At 42.4% G+C, this 22,753-nt stretch overlaps 1 protein-coding gene across 7 annotated transcripts in view; it reads left to right on the top strand.

Annotated features, from left to right (window-relative positions):
* The first annotated feature begins 2,336 nt into the window (after window positions 1-2,336).
* Window positions 2,337-22,753, top strand: part of tnrc18 (trinucleotide repeat containing 18) — a 46,294-nt gene continuing 25,877 nt past the window's right edge. For 6 of the 7 annotated variants that reach the window (XM_079564120.1, XM_079564124.1, XM_079564121.1 and 3 more), the window contains exons 1-3: window positions 2,337-2,516; window positions 3,955-4,266; window positions 19,338-19,478. In XM_079564120.1, coding sequence (XP_079420246.1) covers window positions 4,059-4,266; window positions 19,338-19,478 — 349 coding nt within the window. In that variant the 5' untranslated portion in view covers window positions 2,337-2,516; window positions 3,955-4,058. Of the gene's footprint in view, window positions 2,517-3,600; window positions 4,267-19,337; window positions 19,479-22,753 lie in introns of those variants that run through there. The other variant, XM_079564119.1, reaches the window with a different exon arrangement.

The raw sequence follows: 22,753 nt of genomic DNA, 5'->3' as shown, positions 1-22,753 counted from the left end.
CTGCTCTGTGAGGATGTAACGGTGTGCCTGAGAGTGGGGAGGAGGTGTTGGGCGGAGGAGACTAGTAGGTTGACAAAATTACTGCACAGTTATTTATTGATGCTTCTAGTGTGCCATTTGTGGATAATAGAGAATATGTCCACTGGAGAATGTTGTTAAAGTGGGATTGACTGTATAGTTTGAGAAAGGCCAGGTGCTTCTGCAGGGGGCACATCTCACTGTTTATTTATTTATGTATTTCTTTCTTTCTCCACAGAGGAGTGAACCCCCACTGAATTAATCAATGCTGTCTCCGAGGGCTGTCCCCTGTGGCTTCATGCAGCCACATGTGTACAGAAAATTAGATAGTCTGGCTGCCAAATCAAATCTTTCACCTGATCCCTCAGTCCAGAGAATGGACCAAAACCTCAATAATGTAATTATAACTGTGTGATTATATTGCTTGATGTGAAAAATTACATCCAGGCAACAAAGACAAAGAGGGAGAACAATAACATTATCGTAGATATGCCCACAGTCTCTTTGTGGGGTTTAGAACAGTCCAGGAATAATGACTTTTTGACATTGTATCAAATTTTAGTTTTGTTTTACCAGACTCTTTGGCAGTAGTTATAATAATAGTTACATTACAGTTTGGACTATCTACTAAAAACATTATCTGAGAGCCATGTCCAAATCCAAACAAAATTCAGTTGTGGCTCAACACAAAGATGAGAACTTCAACATGAAGCACAACAAGTTTACAGCCTTTATTTAGATATTATTTACTGACTGCTCTTTGTGAAGTGTGTTTGAACAGCTGAACCCACTGCAGGCATTTCACGGAGGCAAATAAACCGAATATTAAGTGTGCGTAAAGTGTGCGTAAAGTGGGATTTCACCTTAATTGTAACCTTTTATATTTTAGTTTGTAATGACATTGTGAGCATAAACATAAGCTGTTTACCGACTGTGGCAGTCACACCCACCTTACATAGAAATAAAATCAAACTCCGCAAGTGAAGATGAAACCTTCCTCCTGCTTGTGGGTTCACGACAAAAACAATGGGCCCTAATCTAAGGCATTGTCCGTATTCCCATTCCGGGCCATGAGTAGAACAAAGAGTCTAGTCCCCATCGGGTGGATGGGACACCACTGTGCCTAAATCCATGGTCATGTCCCGTCAATGTGACAGTCGACACTGGTTTCCAGACTCTTCCTTCGCTGCCGCTTCTCGTGATATTTGTAGCTGCAGTCGCACCGCTCCCCTCTCTGCATGTGCAGTGTTTTCTGCGCGTCCTTCGTTCTTTCTTTCTAGTGGGCTGCCTTGAAACGGTCTCGCGCTGAGGAGGTGGGGCCAGGGCGGCTTGAAACCGTTTCGTATTTTTAATCAACATTTTCTTCAACTATAGGCTGCTATAATGCAGAATATTAGGGAGTGAACCAATGGTTTCATGTCACCGAACCAATCTACAGGTACCCAGGGATTAGGAGTGAAGCTGTTGGGCACACAGAGAGCGTTGCTTTTGCTCCTCTTCTCATGCTAATTTAGCCCTGCTCAGGCTTAATGCACATTATACCACAGGCAGCCCAATGCTGCTTGACCCGCTGCATGTTTTGGTCCTTTGCATGAAAGCGCTGTGCTCCCCTTTGAGAAAAATAAAGTAGCGAATCAGAGGGATAGAGGTCATGCTGCTGATATGTCTCATGCGCCTCATGTGCCTACCTTTGACCCAATGAAATCAACTTATCTGACCACAACAACTTTGAATTTTGGCCCAACAGATTATCAACACATCAGTCAATAATAGGTCCTTATCCATGTTTGAGGTCCAGATTAGTGGCATTAGGTCGGACACTTTCAAATGGTTGCCTGCCACACAGAGCGTCAAATAAATGCAACATTTATTTGTTGCATTATTTGACTGTAATAACTCAATTTATCTTCCAACACTTGACAAAAGTGAAACAATTCCCACGGTTGTTTCTTACCCACTTTAACGGCATTCTAATCCGCGTGGAAATGAGAAAGTATGGTCACCAACGGGGGGCAAAGAAAAGGGTCGTCGGGAAAACACGCTTCAAATAGCCCCCACCACCGCCTTTCAAAAAACTGTTTTGATCACTCAGTCTTGAAGGGAGAGGGGACCTTGAAACGGCTCAACCTCCTTGCTCCATAATTGGTTTTATAGTGCTGGCGAGCGGCCAGAGTATTTTTTTTCAGTAAAGCTACAGACTTTGATTGACACTCCCAGCAGCCAATAGGAGCGGGTCTAATGTAGACGTTCGGGGCCGGGCAGGGGCTTGGTGGTAGCGAGGGAGATGGGCGGGGCGAGCTAAACAATGCTGGGTTTCATTGCTCTGGAGTTTACCGACTCGACGACGGAGGCTTGCTCTCCTCTGGACTCTCTGTAGTCATCCACCAGCTCGCCTTTAGACCAGCATGTAATGGACTAGTTCACTTCTCACGGCAACAAGGACGTATTTTGAAAAATGTTTGAATTTTCAGCTCGGGTTACAAATGTTCTCCTTTCAAGTAAGCTCCACGTCATTTTCTTGTTAGTCCAGTTTTTGACTCAGAGTAAGTCCTTGTTCAAAAACATTTTTGCGCAAATCTAACTAAAAGCGCGCGAGGCGTACATTTTTGTTAACTCCGCTTCGATTTGCAATCCAAGTTTCAACATCCTTCCGTGGAAGAAACTTTCGTGCTCTGTTTACCGTGAAAAGTTTGAAACGTGGCTGAGTTGCCGCTGTCTCGCCGAGCCGCGTGGATAACTATCCGCTGGGGAAGTCGTCCTTGCCTGCGCCGTGCGCGCCCTGGGACATTTTAGCCGGGGTGCTTTTCGGAAAAATAAGCGCTTTATTATGGTTAGTGGAGTCTTCAGATCCCGCCCGCCTGCATATCTCTAGTCATAGCCCTATTTTCTCGCTTCCAGTCTGGTTAATCTGACTTTGTCGTAGTAGCCTCGCTATCACTTTGGATGTCACTTTGAATATATAGATTTTCTGTAACCTATTAATTTTACGCGTAGCTAAAACATGACGCGCCAAGTTCTGTCTAAAAAATCTGCCTGTGATCCTTCTGGACTCGGTGCGCGCGCTCCCATTACATGAAAGTCCTGACTTTTAATCTATTTAATTTTTAGTAATGAGCTCTGCTACTTCACATGTTTAAACTAATGGTTAGTCAGTCGCTTCTGCAGGTTCTCCGTGGACAATTAACTTCCGCGCATTAAAGGTCTTTATATGGTCGATCCGATCCAAGTTTAGGGCATTTAGATTGTCAAGTAATAACACACGGGCGTTTTGGTGTGAAATAGCTTCATGTATTTAGTTGCTTAGGTTGTGCAGCTGCAGTTTGTTGTCAGTATATTTGCATTTGTGGTCAAGAAAATACCCAACACGGTTGATTAATGATGCAACCTTTGCAACCTTATTTATTTTTAACCCGTTTGAAATTTATATTTGATGCGCCTTCAGTATTTATGGTGTATTGGCTTACGAGGTCGCCTGCAGCACTGCCGTTTGGTGTGAGGAAAAGCTCGGTAAAACGGCTTCGATGGGTGACTAAATTGTAGCCGTATGCGCTTGCAAATCTCGGAGCGCTTGGTTTCGAGCCGTCGTTCTGCGGCGCTTCCCGGGAAAGAGCAGCTCTTGGCGGCTGCAGCTCGGTTCGCAGTGGGTGGAGCGCTGCGAATCCGCTCCACTTTACCTCGTCTTTTAAAAGATGTAAAATACAGCCTGTGTGCTTGAAGTAGTTGCAGAACAGTACAGGGAGCTCGATTTGTCCTCGCAACAATTGAGAAATTGCGTGTGTTTAGTTTTTGAAGTGTTTTTCCAAACTGCGTCATTGGTCGTTTGGGCCGAGCGCTCGCTACGTACGAGAGAAATCTAAAAACTGACCTCTGCCAGCACTTCACTTGTACCTGAATATGACAGTTTTTGTCAAGTGTGTTTCCTGTTGTGTGTTATAGGTCAGCAGCATGACTGAAAAAGAGCACGTATCGCCTGAAAAACTAAGGACATTATAGCCTAAACTGGCTTTTTGATTTTGGGGTAACTTTTCCTATCGTGGATAATGGATGGCCGAGATTTTGGACCTCCACGTTCTGTCCACGTACCCCCACCTCTGTTGGCTGGACTCGCCATGGAGCAACACCGACTCGGCTCTGCGAATGCAGCCGGGAGGATCCCTCCCTCCCCCGGTCACTTAGGCGCAAGTCATCCGCCGCCTCTCCATTCCGGGAAATTTTTACCATCGGCCATTAACCTACATTCACATCACAGTAAGTCTATTTTTGTTCATAACGGCTCTGTACTGTTGTCTACAAAGCATTAATGTAATGAACTTGTATGATTGTGCATAGAGAATGTCTTTCTGCGGTGGTAACAGCTGCTTGGAGGATCCGCTATCGCGTTTGTGAAAAATACAACTAGATTTCATAAGGTGTCGCTGATATACAGCAATGACAAGTTGAAGTGGCAAAAGAAGGGCAACATCCATAGGCTGGACACTTGCATAAACGTCGCTTGTTTAGAGGAAAATGACGGCGGTGTCGTCATGCGCTCCGTGTTTAGGTCTGAAATAGGCTGGAGGTGTGGGTGCTGTTGCAGTGTTGCGCAGGTCAGGGTGTAATGCCGTTGGATCGTATGCGGACCATTACACTGTCATTGCTGAGAGCAGGCTGTTTGTGAGAGTGGGGGTGGTAAAGTTGTGACCTTAGATGGTGACAGGCCAATTCTTTCTCCCTCAAAGGAAATTGTTTGAATTACTGTGGTTAAGTCTGAGGTATTTTCAGTGAAATGTTTTGTTGTGGAAGGGTAGGCAAAGTCATTGTCACCGTATATAGGCTCTTTCTTATTTGGACCCACTGAAAAGAGCTAGTGTTTTGTAAGCTGACTGATGACCGTGTTTGTTTACATCTCTTTACCTGTGCAGAGGGTGCTCTGTATTAACTGACTGCCTGACTGACTGTTACAGTTACTCCCCACTGAGCTGGAGCGTTTCCCTTCACTTTCACTGCCAGTATGCTCTGCCTTTAGTAATGAAAGTCTTGTAATAACACGGCACAAAAGATAACTGTGTTTACATACAGTTTTGCGGTCTGAGCGCCGTCACACTTGGTTGATGTTGCGTTCAGGGAGGATAGATCTGCTGCTTTTTTGGAAATGGAAAGTCTGACAAACGCTCTCATCGAGTTACTTGCCTCCCGCTGAAGTCATGTAGCTGCGGATAGTATACTGTTTCTTTGGTTTCCTTTCAGAGCTAAAGACTACAGAAATTCACTCCACTTCAGCCCTGTCTTTTCTTAGTGTAAGTCTAATGCGGTACTTAACCATTTGGAGCGCACAGAGGTTTCTGGCGTGCAGTGAAAAGGAGGTACGTCAAGCGGGGCAGGGCTCCGGTACAGGCGAGCCCACACACTCCCAGCACATGAAAAGCTGTCAAGAGATGAAATCGGCGCACAGCGTGTAGTGTTACCGTGATTGATGGCTGTGTCACGCCAAAGAGATGAGCCAGTGCACTGTTTATTGCAGGTGATTTCTGGCTGTGCTGACTTTGAAGCTCAGAAGGAACACCTTAATATTTCCACTCAAACCTGTTGGATCTAACACCATTGCACCGCAGCACTTCATCGGCAGTGCATTGTGGCGTCCCACGGCTCGGAAATGAGCTGAAAACTGCTTGCGGTGGGTGTGTGCGCGCTGTGAGTTGGCATGTGTGGAAGTGAATGTGTTGCTGAGGGGGGGAGTTGACGTGGAATGGACCCAACCTGTGTAGCCCAGACTGGCACTGGAAACAGACTTTTTTTTTTGAAAATGAACTACATGTGAATTCTGCCCACACACAGAAGCAGCCCCTCTCTCTCTGCTCCCACTGTACGACACAGGCCATAAAACTTTATGGCACTCTTCAATATCAAAGCCCTGCACATTACATCAACCAATGCCCGTCCCAATCATGTAATAACACCTTCAAGCCTATTACAAGATAATTACGCTGTCATTTCAAATCTTTCAAAAGTGCTTCGTTTTTTAATTGCAATAAACGATGTGCATCAAGAGCTCAAGGTCTGAGTGTGTAATCAAAGCGCTGGAGTCGCCCACCGCTGTTTTTGTTTACATGCACTTTATAGAATCCACCGCACACTCTGCTCTGTGGATGTTGGCTCTTTTCAACAGAGGGGGTGTGACTTTCTAACCGCCAGTGCAGTCTTGTTTTCAAAGCTCAAAAGCTTTGCAGTTTGTGTAACTGTAAAGAATGATCAAGAAAACCTTGGCCAATCTTTTGATCAGTTGTGGTTGTCTATTTTGCTTCGCACCACTATTGAAAACATCGGCATTTAACCTTTGCAAAATGACATGGGAAATGACATCGCTTCTCTTCACATAAAGCCAAGCGATGCCAATGTTGATACAAAAGATCTAAACAAGGGTATTGCTCTGGCTCTCATGTTTTGCAACCGCAGTGCTGACATGGTGAGACCGAGCCAGATTGACATTACAGGGCGATGGACATTAGCCCTGTAATATCAATATGCAATAGCACCCGTTTAATGGTTTGGTAAAAGAAGAGCAGTTGCTGCTGGTTGGATCAAGTGCACCTCGTTTTAGCCAATCACAGCCAAGCATCAAAACAGCAAACTGAAGCTAGGCTAATCAATACAATATATAGTATTTATTAACAATGATTATTTATGCTTGTGTTTAGCAGCAGACTGTGTGTGTTTTTCTGACATTGTTCGCCTACTCATGGCAATACTGCAGTGCTGCGGATTCAAACCACTGATTACGAACTGCACAAGATGGATCCTCGTGTGTTTGAAACTCAAATACGGCGAGAATTCAGCTTGCACAAAAGGTTACTACAGTGCCAATAAAAAATAAACTGCTGTATCGGCTAAAACTTCCACTTCTCATTGATCTACTCACTTAACACAGTTCCCCACAGATGCGCAAAAGTGCAAAGCGATACTTTTTTTGTTTTTCTCTTTACCATAGATAAATGTTTTTACCTTAAACTGTTGGACAATTGTCATTCCTCCTCTCACTTGACTGGAGCATCAAGTTTTCTCTTTCTATGTAAGAAAGTCAACATGGGGCCGTGACACTGCGCACATTGACATTTGTCTTACCAGTGCACAACAGCCACAAACAGGTCTGCCCCTTTGGCCCGCTGTGCCCTCACCTCTTTATTTATGCAGGCTATATGAAAACAGGATTAGTTATTAGGCCGTGTTTAGAGATGTGAAGCGGCTGTAAATGGTCCTCTGTCTATTGGAGGTCTGCCGCAGCCTCCCGTCACCAGATTGGGGCCATCTGTCCTCCCAGTCCTCCCCCCCCTCCCCGTGTGCATCCGAGAGCAGGAGAGGTAGGACCAGTGAACGTTTCCAAAAGATCACATATGTATGGCGTTTTCATCCTGCTTTCCCTGCTCTATTCATTTGTTCAAAGCAAACAGAGCCATGTTGCCACAGCCCACGGGAAGCCAAAGCACATCACTTCCTGCGCCAGCAATATTTTCCGGGAATGGTGTGGAAAAATGGTAAAGGCGTGCTAATGTTGCACTGTTTGGAAACGGGGAATATATACAATGTGTGCGAGCTACAAAAACATTTATTTACCCCCTCCAATAAAATTTAATGACCTCCACCAAGGCACTGGGGGGTGATTGTGATCTGGCGTAACATATACAGCATACAGTAACTAATATTCACTATAAGTAGCAACATAACATAAATCTGTAATAGGATTGCAAGTTTATATTACACTGGCTTAACCTAAATAACCCAAATACCAAAACTTTTTAATCTAAAATGGATAAAGCTGATTTATTATTGTTTACGATTACACAAACTTGGTCTGAATCAGGACTTTGTAAACAAAAAACATTTTGTTAGATTATTTTATAGGCAAGAACTAAGTAAATAGTTCCAATGAGGTCCATAATTTAGCTTTATTGGTGTCTCTGGACAAAAATAAAGCAATCATTGTTTGCAAAAATACTACTCTGGCCTTGAGCGTGGATCTACTGTGCCCGTGCTACGCCTATCCAACGATTACTCTAAACTGTCAGAAGACTTCAGAACAAATGTATAGTCAATGAAAGGAAAATACGGTTTGGGGTGTTGTCCCCGGATGCTTTTTCTTCGGTATTCACGCCCTCTCAGTGTTGAATGGATGAGATACGCAGAAGCAAGTGTTGCCGTCAGAGCTGCAAAGGAAGGTCGAAAGATAAGTGGTAAAAGCAGCCCGATACAAATGGGGAAAGTCGTCCCAAAATGGGCAGATTCCCAGAGGTGAGGTGCAATGCTTTGTTTTTGTTTTGTTTTGTTTTATAAATGGAGGGATAAGGTTCTCCAGTGGCAGTGCGTTTGGAGAGAAACAGATGGGAGGATTGAGAGCTCTTGTGTATGGGAATAGCAGCATGTGATTGTACTTAGTGCAGTTAGGGGCTGGGGTTTCCCCTTGAGACTCGCTGTGCACGGGGAAAAACACCGAGATTTATCCTCCTGACCACAACACACTCAAAGACAAAGTGAGAGCCTTTCCAACCTGCCATTCTTTAAATCTATATTAAGTCAAAAACGTGGCAAATCTAAGAAACTGGACCAGGACATACAGCTTTGACATAACCAGAGTCAACTTTGCATTAGACGTTGGAAGTACCCTAGTCCCTAAACTCATAACTGCACAGTTATGAGTTTAGGGACTCATAACTGTGAGTCCCTAACAGTTATAAGGATCACCATGTACCATGAGCGGTTCCCGTGCCACAGTTTGAGAACCACTGCTTCAGATATGCACAGAAAGGGCATGTGTGAGAGCATAATTCATACAGCTTGTGGGGCAGGGCCAGAGTTGCTTTGCTCCGATACCAATTTGTCTCCCACACTGGCGGGCCTGTGTGTGTCTGTTTACGTTGAAATTAATGTGGTGAGTGTGTGTTTATATATATTCAAGACGCGGGACCCCTCCGCGCGGCCGGGACAGGTCCGGCTCTCAGATTAATTGGATCCTTCAGGAGAGAAAACGGGCTGCTTAAGAGAAAGCACAAGGCAGCGCTGCCCCTCTACAATAAACCTGTCAGGCGCAGACAAACGGCGCGCACAAACATCGCACACGCGCACACGCACACACACGTCGTCACACCTTAAGAGTGATGGTGTGTTTGGATCAATCGTGCCGTGGCATGTCCAAATACCCAGCGCATTAGCTAACCTGTTCTCCCTTGGCCAGAGCCTCCGTCTATGTCAAACAACAGCCTGCGGCGCACATAAAAGGTCACGCGGTTCTCTGCTGTCAGTGTGACTTCTCCTCGCTCATTACATAAGATTGAATGTGCCGCTCTAGATAATTAGGTAACATTTTGAGGTGAGGTGGCGTGAAATGAAGAGGTGTGACACATGCAGTTTGGATAAGCACGACGAAAGTGTACAGAAATGCTGCTCAGAGCTAAATGCGGCTCTTTAGCTACAGAGTGAAACGTGTCTGGTGGACCTCATGGTTTGGATTTGCTTTAGTCTCGGTCTAATATGTTGTAAGTCCTTGTTTAGACCTTATTTAGTCCTGGTTCAATCGTCACATTCTCAGTAAACATTCTATTTGATGAGATTTGGTGTTTTCAGGAAGAATTTGGCTCATTTTGGATCCGAAAGGTTAAGACCCACCCCCTGTGTCACCAAAGACCTCAAGACGACCAAACTAACCCAGCTCTAAAAGGTCTAAATCAAACATTATTTATCTGAGCGCGCTAGTGATAGTAAATTGTTCAGTGTCAAGGTTAAGTACAGCCCTGCTACTAATTCCGCCTACTAGTGCAATAGTTCACGGCATCGTAATACTGTATTTGATCTCAAACCTTCTGTTGGAGCGTACACAACCCTGACTCATTGTTATTGTGAAAATAAGCAAACATAAAATCCTGAATGCCACGTGTTGGACTTTTTTTTTTTTTTTTTAGTAATCATTTCCTGACAGAGAAGAGTTTTGGTTTCATGGGGATTGAGTAATAGCAGAAATATTAACCACAAATTGTCTATTAGATCAGAAGCTTTAAAACATATAGTTTCCTGAGATACTTGAAAAGCTTTACTGTATAAAAAAACACAGTACAAATGGTTGGGTTTTCCATTAGCTTCACTCTTGAGAACAGCATTAATAAAAGAATCTAGTCTAGTCCTGATAAGATAGTTTATGTGTTTCTGTCGGTTACATATTAAACCCTAGTTGTGCTGCCAGACCCAGCCTGTCGGTGCGTTCTTCTGTCTCCCCATGTCCTGTGTGCCTGCGCCTGTTGCCACTGCGTCCCCATTTGTTGCCGTGGAGGATTGTGTCAAAACAACACCTGCCGTCTTCGCAGGAGATTTGGGAGCGCGCGGTCGTCGGCGCACACGAGGAGCACTTCTTCCATCCAACTGTCAGGGAGAAAAACCTGCCGCACAACTCCCGCCATTGTCCTCGTCAAAAGTTCTACCAAGAGAGAGGGAGATTCCGCCATGGCCAAACGCTGCTTTTGTTGTGCTATGCATTGAGCGGTGCGCTTCAGGAAGTTTGAAGAGTCTGTTTAATGAGCGGCTTTGTCTTAAGTTTGGAGGGAAACATTGTGTCGTAAATGGTGATAAGAGTCATTACGTGGGAATAAAAACTCAAAAAGAAAGTTACTCGTTTTACTTACTCTTTCTATTTGACATACACTGGTGTACATATGTGTTTTGTTGCTTGAAATCCTAACAGGCAATTACGACAACACTTTACGGCATTTCATTTTATGTATTCATTTTGCATAGTGACAAGTAAGGTTGCGCAATCTTTGACCTTTCTGGACCCATTTGAATGTTCTGTCCCAGTCATTATGTTAACGTATAGCAAGGTATTCATAATCTCTGTGGTTTCTCTGTCATTAACATATTGTAAGATGTTTAGGGCTTTTGGGTGTGTTTCTGAACACACAAAAAGCAGACACCTAACTTATTATTATAATATTATAATATTATGATTTAACGTTTGGGACAGAGGCCACCATTTTTCATATAAAAGTAAAATCTCAAAGGATCTGTACATTCATTCATGTTTTCTAACTAGGCTTTGACCTCACCTGAATGTGGTGGATTGGTCGACAACAGATTATGGATTATTCATAATTTGGGATGTTTTGTGCCTAAATGCTAATAGCAGGCTAACAAACGTTGAACAGTTTCCTGGACTAGCAAGCTTGCTAACTGAATCTTTTATTTCTGGTCACAAAACATAAACCATTTTGCTTGTTGGCCTGTGGTTACATTTGAAGTATTCAGAAGTTTAATTGACTCTTGGCATAACTTCAAATCACAACAACGCTGCCCAAGAAGTGACTTCCTGCTTCGATCCAGCACGCCAAAACAAAAGCACACAGCTCGTCTCATTGAGTAGTTCAGCAGCGAACATTACAAGAATATAATTAAATAGACACATTTTAAGTGTTTTGTCTGTTAATAGTTAGGCAAAGTTGAACTAAGGAATAAGATTGTGCTGTAATTTTGGCGCGCTGGATCGAAACAGGAAGTCACTTCTTGGGCGGCGTTGTTGTGATTTGAAGTCATGCATAGAGTCAATTAACATGATCCAACCAACAGAGAAACTAAAATTACATAAAACTACAAGACTACGTGAGGTTTTGACTCGGTGCATGTAGAGCTGCCTGTGAAGATACCATCTTTTTGGGCTCATGCTTTTACTGTGTTGCTAAACCGTAAAACTTTATAACAGTGGATGTCCCAAAGCCTGTAGACAAACATTGCAGAACCACGTACTTCCCCAACATGAAAACTGACTTGTCCTAACCGGTGCGGGACATAAGCGGACACCCGTTTACAGGGCTTGAAAAGGGCTTCTTGTTCGGCGTCAAACAAAAAAAGAAAAACCAGTCCTCCCCGACAGGAACATTCTGAAATGATTAACGCACGCACATAGCTCCGCATAAATCCACTCTCACATCTTCCCCCTGTGTTTACGTGACCTTTCCCGCTGCGTCGCCTGGTATAATGGTTACCAGTGTTGCAGTACCAGCCTACAGCCTAGCTAGCCTTTTACCCAGTTTGAATGGTCTTCTCCTTGGGAATAAAGAGGGGAAAAAAAGAAAAGAAAAAGGTGGATCAATAGATGTATCCCCCTCCAGCTCACCCTGCCCTGATGGAAAACACATGGGTTTACTCACTGTGATGTGTGGCAGCGCCTGGTGTCTCTTTGTACATGAAGTATTGCTGTTTTTAGACTCCCGACAGTCAATTTTAAATCAATAAATCCACAGTTAAATTCTTTTCTGTTTTTTTTTCAAACAATTTGTGTAGGCGTTTCAAGAGCTGCAAAAAAAAATGGGGGGAAAAATGCAGGCTTTGTGTGTGCACGTTGGGAAGTCAGCAGAGAGCGTGTTTCTTGGCAACTTTTTCATCCCAATATGGCAAACTGACTGGCTGTGAGTGAAGCAGGAGCCAATTGTGTGTGTGTGTGTGTGTGTGTGTGTGTGTGTGTGTGTGTGTGTGTGTGTGTGTGTGTGTGTGTGTGTGTGTGTGTGTGTGTGTGTGTGTGTGTGTGTGTGTGTGTGTGTGTGTGTGTGTGTGTGTGTGTGTGTGTGTGTGTGTGTGTGTGTGTGTGTGTGTGTGTGTGTGTGTGTGTGTGTGTGTGTGTGTGTGTGTGTGTGTGTGTGTGTGTGTGTGTGTGTGTGTGTGTGTGTGTGAGGGACTCTGAAAAGCGCAGGGAAGTTTAAAGAGGCAAAGGAAAAGGGCAGGGAGAGAGGGAGAGAGAGGAGGGTAATGAAAGAGTCATTCCGAAACATTAAAAGAGGCACTTTTCCTCTCAGCTACCATTTGGATGTTGTTTCTGGAACGGGGAGTGCAAATGTTTCCCACCCCCTTCGCTCTCCACTCCCTCCTCCTGCACAGGATCAGGGATGTTTTTTTTTTCACTTACTACGAGCGCTTAAAGTTTGTCTAAATGTATCAGTTGTAAAAAAAGAAAATTAAAAAAAAGAAGTGATCTGTTTATTCTGAATCAATGACCGTGCTCTGGAAACATCTCCTAACATCTCGCCTTATTCTTTGCCTGATTTATTTAACTTTGAATCCCAGAAAATGAAGCATTTTTTTTTTTTTTTATGAGTAGACAAAGACAAAATAAATCCCATGTGGGTGAAAATAAATAAATCATGGCGTCTCTTGAGGTTTTACTCTCTGTTGTAGTAGCAGCAAACTTCATCTTGATATCATTTCTATAACTCACACAGGGTTCACAGTTAAGATTGATCCAGAATGGGCTGCTTGCCTCTTGTGCCTGTTTCGCAGACCCCTGAGGAATGGAAAGTGCTGACGTGCGCTCGGACCTGAATGCTTGACAGCTAATAATCCGTCTGCGTGTTTATAGAAGGACTGGGTTTTTGCGTACGGTCCCCTGCACTGCACGCACCAGGTAACAATTAGGAGCTGTGTTATCGACCAGAACGATTCGCAAAAACAACATTTTGGCCGCATGTTCCTGACACGACTGACGGGGAAAATGTGGCCGTTGTGGATGGAATAAATGTAGAAAGAGGAGCTGTGCACAGACTCTGAAATGAGCTGATAATCGAGTGTGCTACATCCACTTGTACAGGCTTCTAGCTCTTTTTTTAAGGCTGCATTATAAATCACATTCGAATCCAAATCATGAATGGAATCATTGTCTCCCTGGGGACTTTGTACATAAAACCCACCAAGCCTGTTGTTTAAGTCTCTACAAACGTATTCAGTTACTAATTTGACTTGTGTTAGTTTAGTAGTTTGTATTTGGTTTAAGGCAAACAGGATAATCTTTAAAGTAGAGGACCTGTCAACACTGAAATGACAAAAATAGCTACTGGCTCATTTATAAGTTTAGTTTATTAGTTTATTTGAGCAGTTTAGCACTCTGCTCAAAAGGAGTGGGCCGAAGCAAGAGCTTATAAGCGCCCGCCCCCAAAATCCATACAATAAAGTAATACAAAGGAACATTGTGCAACAATTGATTATATACACTCGCAGTATCCGATCATGGTAGAAAAAACCCTTTACAAGATGGTATTTACATAAGTCATTACATGAGTGAAACACATGTACTGTTTACATTCTCCAAAAAGGAGTAACGCTGATTACAAAACAATCATGCTGCTTAAAGGAGCTATACCTGATTTTTCTTCTAGAAATGAAATGAAAATAATTGTATCCGCCTTTGGTGTAATATAAACTCAAACATTTGTGGGGAAAACAGCATGCACCAAATTATAAAACATATGTGTCAATTTCATGAACTTTGCAGGCTTTTTTTCTTGCATTTTTGTGAATGTGATCCTGGAAAGTTGTGAAATGTGCCTATAAACCTGTCCCTGTAAAGAATTTGGATGCTACAAATACATTAGGAAAGTTACGAATGAGTTCAATTAACATTTTAATTTAGTGGCCTCCCCTTTAATTGTTTGCAGTCAACACAACGTTTATGAATCAACCTTATCCTATTGTAGTTACATTATCAATCATACAATTAGCAGCATCATATTTTGATTTGCCTCCTTAGCAAAAGACAACCTGTTTGACTTCAAAGCGGCTATTTTAACACAGACCATACTGACAAACTATTTGAAATATTCATGTAATTCATATAAAAAAACAGAAACGAGGCACAACTGCAACAACTGTCTCGTTTCATGTACAATGTCTAGTACAAAGCAAGTAATGACAAAAGCCGATCATTAATACATTTCTAAGCTGCACAATCAAGCATTTGCTTTTTCCGTCTTCTCTCAAATGTTATAGCACACAGTTTAAAGTTCACTGTCTACTAAATCTTACTTAAAAAGCACATACTTGAAATCATACTGAAATCATGCATTTCTAATGTTATTAGACATTCGCTTTAACACATGTCAATCACACCAAAGGACTAGTTTTATGCAATACTAGAAAATGTACTTCGCGCTGTTGTTAGTACATTGTTTCAAAATCATGTACCATCAGGACTTTACAGTAATGTCCGGAGAAGCAATGAGTAAGGCACAAAGAGAAAACCTCTCAAACCAAACTTTGAACATTACAAACATCCAGCACACAAGGCTGTTCTAAAAAACGATCTGCTCTGTTCATGGAAGTTGACGGCCACGGGGCGACCATTGCCCTGCAGTATGTTTTAAATGTTTGTGTTTACGCTGCGCCGTCAAAGCAGCCCTGCAAATTCACTGTACATATGCAAATTGAGGCTTTTCAGAAAACACAACAGGACGTTATTTGCATTTTTGGATATTCCTCGAGGCAATTGAAATCTAGTCAAAAACATGTTTACAAACTAGTTCAAAGCATAAAGACGCAGTAAAAAAACAACAACTCATGATCAAAACTGTTTTTATTTTATTTTCAAAATGACCTACTGGTAATATTTAAATTCATACTCATTGTATAAATATGTCAGATTACTTTCCACTAAATAAACAGATTTTTAAACCGATTGTATTAATGTGATTAGTAAGCAAGCTTTACCACAGCTCATTGAGGCATAAAATAGATATAAAAGGGGCAAAATGGCTTTGAATTTTCTAGACTTGCTTATGGAATTAAAAAAGAAGTATTGTTACAACCATAAAATAATATTTGGACATAAATCAGATCAGTGTTGTCTCTCCGCACAAGCTGGAAAATAGTGTTTGAGTACTTGGCTGTGTTGTGGCACGTGTGTGTGCTGGAGGATGTGTACTTTGTGTTTGCGCAGCTCCCGCGGTGCGTCTGACTCAAAGGGCACTGGCTGCAAACCCACACTCTGAACTGTTTGCACATGTTAGCGCTCACACACGTGCAGCCCAGCCACATCGCTGTTCTACCGAGAGCTGACGGACCGCTGCAGTGCGAGGAGAGCCTCCTACTCGCAGTATTTTAAGAAACAAAAAGGAGGGGGGGGGGGGGGGGGGGGAATAAGCCTTGGAGCTGCGTTTATGATTAATCAGAAAAGCCGCATTGTGCTGCTGATTTACAATTCTCTGATGCTAGATGCTGGAAAGGGGGCACACCGCGTCCCTCTTGATTCCCCCAGGACACGCAGAGAAAGCCAGCCGTCCCTCCCTTCCCTTCCCCCCTTTAGCCCATATGTAGACACCACCTTTCCCCTACACACATGGTTAGTTTTATCAAGGTAATGGCTGTGCGCTGTGTCCACTTCTATGGGACGAGTGTAGAAGGGGGTGGGGTCCATAACATTGAAATACGCTCTCGCCTTTGCTCTTGTTGGCTTCGGTTCGGATATGTGGCAGCGGTTCAACGTTTATGAGTGATCAGATTGCGCACAGTGGGTGGGTTCAATCAGAACAGTAGATACAATTAAATGCTTGTATTTTTATGAAGTGATTGTACGCACATTTGAAATCAGTAATATAATCTCATTAGGCAAAAAAAAAAACTGGTAACTTGAGTGATCTGTTCAATATTAATGCTCCTGTTCTTGCTTATAATGTACGCTGTGAGCTGAATCTTAAAGTGATCGTCTGTGAGTTTGCAAAGTGAGGAAAGCTGAAAGTAAACAATCAAAATCTTCCCCTCTTTAACCAGAAAGCCATTCATAGTTTGCAAAATGAGGCGAACAGGAACAGAATTTTCAAAGGTAAATGATCAAGCTCCTCCCCCTCCCTCCTGATTGGACCGGACAGGCTGGTTCACAGGAAAAGCTCATCTTATTGGTCGACGTGGGAGGATGCTAGACTCTGATTAGTTGCTGAGGAAGGTGGGACTTTACAAAAAAAGAATATATTAATACTTAAATTACATCAAAATGCAAGACCAGGTGGTAGATTTCACACATTTTATAAAATCTTTAATACATTTGGACTTCCGGACTTATCACTTTAATTTTAGACGGGTATTGCAATTACATATTTGTCTAAAGTCGTGCAGGCCGATCATTACCCAGATGACGCTTACAAAAATGTGTAAATATGTAAGCCAAGTTTACTTTTGGTATGATGTAATTGGTTGTGGAATATCAAAAACAGGTGAGCGAGGGGGGGCAGCTTGAAGCCATGAATAAAGAAACATGTGCGATTCTGTCTCTATCTATATTTAAACAGTTGCGCTTGGCTGTCCTTTACCAGCCTCTATTTGTCAGATACAATATTTGTCTTGTGCAACCAATGTTTAAATTTCTATTTCTACCGAGCGCCCGACTCCGCTCCACCCTTAGCTACTCCTTGATTTACAGTCGAGTTTGCTCCTCCGCAGTGGCACGGTCTCTGAAAATATTGATCTTAAATATCACTGTTGACCTGGGCAAATATTTCATCTGGAATCATTGACTGGATTCCTCCTCTCGCCATGAGACCCGTCCGGCCGCCGCACAATGAGAAGAAAGGGTTGAGACATTAATTAATCAGGGGAAGCCTTAACTCAAACATTATTTTCATCTCGCCTTGGTGAATAAAGCACCGCCAGGCACTGCCTCCCCACAGGCCGAGCCACTTCCTCCAAAACCTCTGTCGACTAGTCACTTCCCCTCGTGACCCCGCGCGGTTGAGCTCCCGCTGTGACGATTGTGTTTTTCGAAGTTTTTGTGGTTGCATTAACCGGCTGGTTTTTTTTTTTTTTTTTTTTTACGGAGTGCAGTCAGTGAATTTGTGGTCGGGCCGAGGCGCAGCGCTGGGTGGCTCAGTAATAATGTGATTACTACAGACTTCCTCAGCACAGGGACATCAGCACATATCGATCGCACGCACTCAGCGGGGTGAATGACAGCGTGTACAGTGTGCACTGACCGCCCCGGCCGTTTATCAGGCCCAGGGTCTGTGCGGTTACCACGGTGACTGCCGGTATGGGTGGGGGATATTGATGGAAACGGATAGTTCAATATTTTTGTAATGGCAATGCAAGCTGTTTGCTGTCAAACCAATAAGAAATTCCTGTTCAGATGATCGCAGAAACGTCACATTGTTCACCACACATCAGCCGATTATGTAGCTCTTGCTTTGCTCTTTTGTCAATATTGTCATTTTGCACATCTTTCACATTTATTTTGCACCCCTCAGAATAGAGAATAATGATCTTCTAGCGGCCAGCCAAATATCGATCGAATAAGGAGGCGTTTACCTTTTCATATTTGCCACTCTCATTTTTATTGTAAAAAGCTTCTCTTCACACAAACGCCTCTGTTGTATAGTGTGTAGGGCTGCAACTAACGGTTATTTTGGTAATCGATTAATCGACCGATTATTTTTACGATTAATCGATTAATCGGTTGGCTGTGAAAGGTGCATGGAATTTTTTGTTTGTTTTTTTTAATGTATCACATAAAGCTAAGGTGGCGCCACTTGAGGACACGTGGATGGAGTAAACTTAAAGTAAACGTTTGTAGGAGGCTCTTTGCGCTAATTCTGCTTTGATTGGACGAGACAAAGACAGATATTTATGAAATTTACGATGTACAAAACACTGCAGACCCTAACTTTAAAAAAAACAAAGTAGTCTTTTTTGCTCAATTTTAGTCTGTGTTTACTAGAAAACGATTAATCGATTACTGGAATAGTTGACAACTATTTTAGTAATCGATTAGTTGTCGATTAAGCGATTAGTTGTTTCAGCCCTAATAGTGTGTATCACTAACTAAGACTGTATAGTTTTTGGACATATAAATATGGTTAACTGCAAGGTAAACCTCACTATTGTGTCACTAGAAGATCGTTAATTGTTGACGAAGCTACTCAAGTATCGCTTTAGTTCGTTTTATTCGGTTTATCGTATGCACAAATTATTTACATTGAATTAAGCACACTTCTTCAACATAACGTATGCAAACGGACTCAAAAGGTATGGGCTGAAGCTTTATATTAAGGTGCGCTCATTAAGTATCAGTAATTGTTATTTTAGGGTTAGGGTAGACTAATCATATTACTCATTGCCTATTAGCAAGTATAAGCATCTAATTAATACTTAAGCATATTATTAATGGCCTATTAATAAATAATGCTTATTATTATTAATACTTAATGAGCGCACCTTAGTATAAGCATAAAATTATGTTCTTCAATCACATAATCATCTAGGTCAGCGGTTCCCAACCTTTTTTTTTTTTTACTTTCGTGTTGTTCATTCATACTCAAGTACCCCATACCGTGATTATCCTGCCAACTATGCTTAGATTTTTACCAATTAGTCTTAAAGTTGGTGAAAAAACACTGTTACAAATGAGCTTTTATTTGAAAATAATATTGAAATACAACTCAGTTTCACAATTTATTTTATTTTTCATCTGGAATTATTCCAAGTAAGTTGAGAAACGCTGTTCTCTGTGATAGACTGGCCACCTCTAACTGACACTTGTCCTTCCTCTTTCCCCCTCACAGGCGATGCCTTCCCAGCAAGCTCCAGTCCCTACTTGTCCGGTTACCCTGGCCCCTCCCACTTGACCTCTGACCCAGGGTACAGAGCGGCCAATCCCAGCAGCCTTCAGATGGCCCAGCTGTGGGCGTCACACGCACACGAAGGTGAGCTCGCGTCTCTGTTTAGGCTTTTCAGGTCGTGGAGCTCAGTGTGGACTGAATGAATGAAAGTGGTTCTGAATGGAAGGCAACAGTGGCCGCCCACCTCAGTGTCTAGAAGTAAAATTCCCATTCATTTAACCCTGGGCTCTGTAATTAAAAAACACAATGGATGATAATCAGCTGTGTGTGTGGTTACTACTGATCATAGCATGACGCAAAGTAATGAAACTGAACACTTGAAAAGGAAGAATATTTAGTTATTTATCGTACTGAGTCACCACTTGGTTAATTATTTTCCATTATTCTCTTTTTAACTTTTAATATTCTGACAAATCCATGAAGAAAATGTTTTACTTCAGAAACCAGCCCATAGTCATGACAATTTTCTTCTGTTTATGAAATGAGTATGCACTATGTTTCACCACTATTCATATACACCTTTCCTAAAAATGTAAATAATAGAAAAATATTTTAAAAAGAGATCTGAGAATATTTTTTGTGTTACTGCATCTTGACAAAATCCTTCTCCCAGAAGTTAAAACACACAGATGCCGAAGTTTAGAATCAGATGAGTGAACTTGTTTTTCATGCTGATTTTCTCATTATCTGGATGTTAAATATTGTGAACTTTCATCACGTCTTCATCTTGCCCCGTGCCTATTCCTCCACATACTTCCCCTTCGCTCCTCTGCTCCCTGGTGCATAATTCAAAGGCGCAAAGTGACATCATATTTTAATGACATATCTTGCGGTCGGCTCCTGTCGTGCTGCGCGGCGCCCAGGAGGCTTGTTCCTCTTGTGTTCCTCATTGCTTACACCGGTGGGATCCTGCTCCAGTTCTGTCTGTGCGCCGCTACCTCTGTCCTACTTGTGTCCCGCGCACTCCTCCTGTCCTCTACTGTTTCCATAGTTTTGCCTGTCCAGCTCAATGTAATCCATCTTCTTCTCCTGTTCTTTCTTTTTGACCTTGATGCCTGTTTTTTTTTTTTCTCCGCTTGTCTCTCCTTCTGGCCCACTTTTCCAAATGTTTTCTATCCAGGCTAATCTCTGTCCTCCTTGTCTCTCAGCTGGACTTCTTTGTGCAATAACAAACTTTAAACGTGCTCAAATTGTTAGTTTCTAATTGTTGTAACAGGCCAACTGCTTTGCTTTATGTGAGTGATAGAATCGTGCTTCTTTTCCCTTGTGTCCTTGAGCAAGTCCTTATCTGTAAGAAGCGGAGGGTCAGATAGTAGCACCTCTCTCGTGTGATGGTCGAACAGCCAGTGGATTCCTTTTAGGTTAATTTAAAGTGGATGGTATCGCAGCCTTTCAGTCACAAATCTAATTTGGCGCTCTCTAAAACCAGCCAATCAGATTGAGTATGACTTTGGCTTTTCATTTGCCAAAGTTACTGCCCGGTATTAGGGCGATACTTAAACCCTGTCATGAATATGATGAGCCCCTCTGATGATCATCCATCATCCAAAAATGCATTATTCTAATTGTTTGATTTGATCGTACCTGTAATTTCAACTTGCAAAATTTTCCACATTTGACTTCAAACTGTGTTAACTTAACACGTGTTAACATATTTTAATTTAGTTATGGTTGAGATTTAGTTGAATAATTCTCTTTAATTTAGGTCTAGCTTTAGTTGATTAAAATTGCATGTAAATTTAGTCGACTAAATCTAAAATGAATTCAGTCAACTTTGCATAATTGACATTTTAGTTTTAGTCTCAAACAACTTTTAATTTAGTTTTAGTGAAATTTTCATCAGCAAAGAAATTACATGACAAAATATTTAAAAATTAATAAACAGATGTTGGAAAATTGAAATATACAGGTCTAATTAATAATAATTATTTTGATATGAATAAATTTAATCAGAGCCAGTCGAAGATCTAAAGATCCAGATGAGTCAAATTGGCATTAGTTGAGGTGAGTGTCTGCGGGAGCTTAAACACCGACCGGGCGCTTCGAGCCGTTGTGGGTCCTGGTTCAGGACCAAGGTTCTGGTCGGTGACATTATCGACCCGCGGTTTGTTCATCTCAGGCAGCTGGAAGTCGTGAGTTAGAGGCTCATGAGTTGAAAGCAGGATGTAATGCTGATGTTGGATCAAAAATGTAAAAGTTATTTGTAAAAACTGAGTATATGTTTTAAACTAGGGGGAACGTTTGAATAAGAATCACTTGTGATGCACATCTTTAATTAATTAATTGGTCTGTTTAACAAACTATTATCAATTAACTGTTTGGTTTCATTTTAAATTACACTATATACTTAAACTATGCATTTATTTTAAGTAAAATAGTTTGAGTCTTTGATTCAAGGTTTGGGGAAGGAATTTCTCCTAATTAAACTGGAATGTTTCTTGTCAACTCACAAGTTTTATGTTGGTGTTTTTGGCCGGCTTCGCGTCGTAAATTTCTGTGTTATCTCCTCACAGAATGGCAATGCCGCTAAACCGAGCATCCGGTCAGAAAAGGTTAGGGTTACAACTTGATTAACGGCTGAGTCCAGACTGATAAATATGTCAAACTTATTATCGCATTAGGATCCTTAAGTGTGAACACTGAGTATTTTACTATTTAAATTCCTCATTGGTTTAACATTGAGTCTTCTTTTTACACATGAACACAATCCCGATCTTTACAGCACAACAGCACATCTCCCAGTTCTTTGGACTTTTGGAAATAGACCAAAGCTCTGATAGTTCAGTCTGGCATAAGTAAGCTTTGATTCTGGTTGTAGCCGCTAAATCCCTGGGTGGTCAGAGAAGCCGTAGACTCGACTCGCTGATATGAAATGAATCCTTCGCAGCCTGCGAGAGATTCCTAATACCTGGTGGCCGGCTTTAACAGGAGCTAAAGTTACTCAGCGCTGGAGCGGTTTCCAGGCAGAAGCGGAGAGGCAGACTGGGGAGCTCTGTGTGGGATATACCGTAGCAGCGCTGGGAATCTTCACTTCGGAGCTGCGAGAGATCAAGGCGGGCTCGTATTGTTGTTAAAAGAAGCTTTACGAGAGATGTTTCCAGCGTGCCTCGCATCACGCCGCTTGTATTTCCGTCTGCTAATGCTGTTCCCCGCTCGCTGACACCCCGACACCCATCTCTGGTTCCGGCACGGCATGTTTGGGCACCACCTCGGAGCACTACTCTACTACTTATTACTTATCCGTGGTCAGTGACACAGTTTCAGCCAGCTCAGGCGTAACACAAATATCCATAGCATTAGGAGCGATGAGGTCTATATTAAGAGCTGGTCTCCGAGAGCAGCAGCTGGCTGAGGGGCAG

The sequence above is a fragment of the Gobius niger genome (genome assembly GCF_951799975.1).
Source record: "Gobius niger genome assembly, chromosome: 10".
Lineage (NCBI taxonomy): Eukaryota > Metazoa > Chordata > Actinopteri > Gobiiformes > Gobiidae > Gobius > Gobius niger.
This window is presented reverse-complemented; position numbering and strand designations above follow the sequence as displayed.